We start from the raw sequence: 3,978 nt of genomic DNA on the forward strand, positions 1-3,978 counted from the left end.
AAAGACCAGGCTTGCAAAGGGAGGGGAATGTCATTCCCGAAATGGAAGACACATTCTTTCAAAATAATATGTAAACTGCAAAATAATTTTTCCACTATGTATCAACTATTCTGGCATAATAATTAAACTTGCAAAAGAGGGTTTTTTTAATTTATTTTGTTCAATTGTTTGTTACATCTTACAGGCAATTATTATCCAAAAGAATTCCTAAATTCGTGCTTTAGCTATAGCCAGTTTTACTTAATCAAGGCTAAGAAAAGCAGGAAATTTACAGAAGTAGCCCTAAGCTTTGTGTTTTGAAAGAGGATCTAAAGAGGTTAATTGTGTTCATAATTGATATTCTGTAGTTAGGAACACTAGATCACCTTGTCCACAGTGTGGACAAGGCTTCTGGAAAGGTTTGTGATCATGTGAAAGATAAAATTCCTTAAGAAATGTGCTATCAAGTATATCATGTCTTCTGATGTGATAACAGAAATATGGGACAAATAAGCTGAACACTAAGAAAACTTCCTCACAGAGGAGTTTTGCCAGAGAAAGAACATCAAGATTTAGTCGTGTGACATCTACCAGTGTACCAAGGGAGGTAGTAAAATATTCGCCATGAGGGACATTCAAAATGGATAATGCCAAGGGAAATCACTAGTAAATGCACAAAAGGGTATAATCTTTCACAAAAAAAGATGAAATAGATGATCTCGGAGGTGTTCTCCACACATGGGTTTTATAGGACGCACACAGAGGCAAAGTGAGGATGACTTTTCCTGCCTGCATATGTGTGAGTATGACAAAGCACCCCACATAAAGGGAGTAGAAATGACAGTAGCACCCGAGGGCACAGGACAAACACCAGTTCCCACGTGCCTGTTGTGGAATTCGTAGATTTCTGGGAGGTTCCCAAAAAGAATTTCCTTCTTGTTCTGGAGTGCAGATGGAATCAGATGTACTAAACTGGGATTGTCCATTTCTGAAGCATACCCCTGCAAAGAGTGGAAAATAAAACCAGGCTGTTTTTACCAGGGAAGAAAAACTGTGTCTGAGACACTGAGAAGCCCCAAAGCCTATGTGCTTTTTGTTCTCAGCAGAGCATACAAAGGCTTCCCCTATGCCAGCTTCTTTGTTGCTCCAATGAATTTCTGATGCTTCTAATTTTCCCCAGAGCTTTTACCCCTGATAGCTGTGCAAACACATTTTTAACCACAAATGGACAGATTACTGGATTAACAAAAAAGATGAAATTATGTCCCTAGGATTCAAAAGCCATTTTGGTCAGGTAGGGATGGAAACTGCTAAGTTTGATAGACACATATCTTTCTGCTATACTGCTTCATTGCAAAAGGGTTAGTTTGGATTTATTTGTTGAACTGTGGTATTTGGCTTGATTATTTGGTTGTTTCTTGTAGAAACTGGATTGTGTTTCTTCAATAAAAACTTTGAAAGAAGAACATTCTGAGTGCAGATTTTAAACTCAAGAGTAATATACCAATTATCAGAGCTGTCAGCTCCCACAGATCAAATCCAACAAAGAAGCAACCACATGGTTGTAAAAAGAAACTACCCAGTCCTTCAAGTCCCACCCAAATACAAACATGATTGAGCCCTACTCAGCCTCCATCCTCCCACAGACTAGGGACCTCAGACTCTACACACAGAGAGTATGCTGGTATTCCACGAGTTTCAAAAGCTCAAGAGTTGTATTTGCAGTGTGAGCTGCTCTTTTCTGTGTTCAGACACTACATGGGACAACAAACAAGAGGGGGAAGAGGGCCTTCCTTTTTCTCAATCATTTTCCAAACCTACATTCACAGAAACTTAGTGTCTGGCCCCATGGAAACCAAGGGTGCTGTTTCTGAGGTCTATTGATAATATTTTGAAAAGGCACATTATTAACTATTCCTCTGTCCCTGACTTTGAGAACCATGCAACTTTTATCATTCTGTGGGCTGGGGTCAGAAAAGGTGCCTCTTCCTTTAAGCCCTGAGGAAAGATGTTCAAAACATCCTTCTCGTTTTCCATCTCCAAGGCTGAGCTATCTTGCTAACAAAGCCTGTGTGCTCTAAACACAAGGTGGTAGGTGAGAGTGCTCAGCCCATGAAGGATGTGCACCCGCAGTGACGACTTAGAGGTTAAGCACCAGAAGTCATTTCGAAGAGTTTCTTACCTCTATTATACTTTGAAGTTCTTCTACATAAACCCGTTCTGTTTCTATCAGCTCATTGATTATGTGGCTAAAAGACAAGAAAGGTGGAGAGTTAGAGTGTTTACCAACAGTTCAACAAAGCACACATGAAAGAAAAAACGTTATTCTTTGCATATTCTTGTTTATGCCTCTGACTACACAAAAAAACCCTCCAAAGGTCATTTCTCCATACTTCAATATTGTGCCTTGATGGTAAGCTTAAAAGTCCTAAACATCCCTTGGACTATTATTTTTTCAGCTCATTTTAAACTCCATCTTGGTTGCTTCTGTCGTTTTTATACCAACAAATCTGAATAAAAAGATTAAAAATGCCCCAGAAGGCAAACAAAAAAGGTTTCCTCTTCTAATAATAACTAACAATACTCAATAAAAAGGGATTATATTTCCCAAGGCTATGTTACGTTTCTGTTTTGCTTTCTTTTATAAAATAAACAACATTGGTGATTAGACTTCCTTTCTTGAATACATTGCAAACACAGGCAACAGGATGATGTCAGAAGTCTGAAAACATGAAAGAAAATTAGAGTAAAATATTTATACTATATTGTGGACTTTTCATTTCTAATATTAGTTCGATGCTCCTAAGGAACTTGGAGACCTATATCTTGAAGATGCCTGATTTATTTCACAGAAACATGAATGTAACCAATTCACTTTTGGACAAATAACTAATTAGATTTTAAAATAAAATTGCATTAAATACCTCAACTTTTTTTATGCCTCAGTTGTCCCATATTCTCAAGAAAATGTTCTTTTTAATACTCTTATGAACAAAGTTTTCAGGGTAGCTTTTCCAGTGGTTTGAGCAGTTTCTCCAAGTAGAAAAGGACTAACGCCTAGTATTCCTTTCCCAGTCCATGCTTCACAAGAGTCTGTAACCACACAGCTACATCAAGCAAAAACACATCACCAGAAGGACACTAGGGAGTAAAGTCCAGAGAAACTGGAGTAAACGAGAGATGCTGGGGGAGGGGAACCTCAATCCATCCCACTCCTACCAGTTTGATGCCAGGGCCAGCAATAGATGCCCAGAAACTGGAAAAGGATCACAGGTCAGCAGGACCTGAGAGCGCCTGAAGAGCAGCACAAAGGAACTCCAGCCAGTAGGACAGCTTCATCGGGGGCCCAACTTAAATGCCTCTATGCAAACGCACATAGCATGGGGAATAAACAGGAAGAGTTAAGAGACGTGCGCACACCTGCAGGGCTACAACCTTATTGGCATCGGAGATGTGGTGGGATGGCTCCTATGACTGGAGTGTTGGGATGGAGGGATACAGGCTCTTTAGGAAGGACAGGCAGGGGAGATGAGGAGGGGGTGTCGCCCTCTATATCAATGACCAGCTGGAGTGCATGGAGCTCTGCCTGGGGATGGATGAGGAGCCGACCAAGAGCTTGTGGGTCAGGATTAAAGGGAAGGCAGGGACAGGTGACATTACGCTGGGAGTCTGCTCTAGGCCACCCGACCAGGAAGACCAAGTGGATGAGATCCTCTATAGACAGATAGGAGCAGCCTCACGCTCACAAGCCCTGGTCCTCATGGGGGACTTCAACCACCCCAGTATCTGTTGGAGGGACAACACGGCAGGGCATAAGCAATCCGGAAGGTTCCTGGAATGCGTCGATGATTACTTCCTTCTCCAAGTGGTAGAGGAGCCAACGAGGAGAGGTGCCATGCTAAACCTTGTTCTCACCAACAAGGAGGGGCTGGTGGGGAATGTGAAGCTCAAGGGCAGCCTGGGCTGCAGTGACCACGAAATGGTGGAGTTCAAGATCCT

At 41.6% G+C, this 3,978-nt stretch overlaps 1 protein-coding gene across 1 annotated transcript in view; it reads right to left on the bottom strand.

The window, feature by feature from the left end:
• MCF2L2 (MCF.2 cell line derived transforming sequence-like 2) overlaps positions 1–3,978 on the bottom strand; it is a 164,847-nt gene that overhangs the window by 42,787 nt on the left and 118,082 nt on the right. The window contains exons 16-17 of the mRNA XM_009321723.1: positions 2,162–2,228; positions 865–980 (exon numbers count right to left, since the gene is read on the bottom strand). Coding sequence (XP_009319998.1) covers positions 865–980; positions 2,162–2,228 — 183 coding nt within the window. The remainder of the gene's footprint in view (positions 1–864; positions 981–2,161; positions 2,229–3,978) is intronic.

The sequence above is a fragment of the Pygoscelis adeliae genome, unplaced genomic scaffold, assembly GCF_000699105.1.
Source record: "Pygoscelis adeliae isolate BGI_AS28 unplaced genomic scaffold, ASM69910v1 Scaffold223, whole genome shotgun sequence".
In the NCBI taxonomy this organism is placed as follows: Eukaryota; Metazoa; Chordata; class Aves; order Sphenisciformes; family Spheniscidae; genus Pygoscelis; species Pygoscelis adeliae.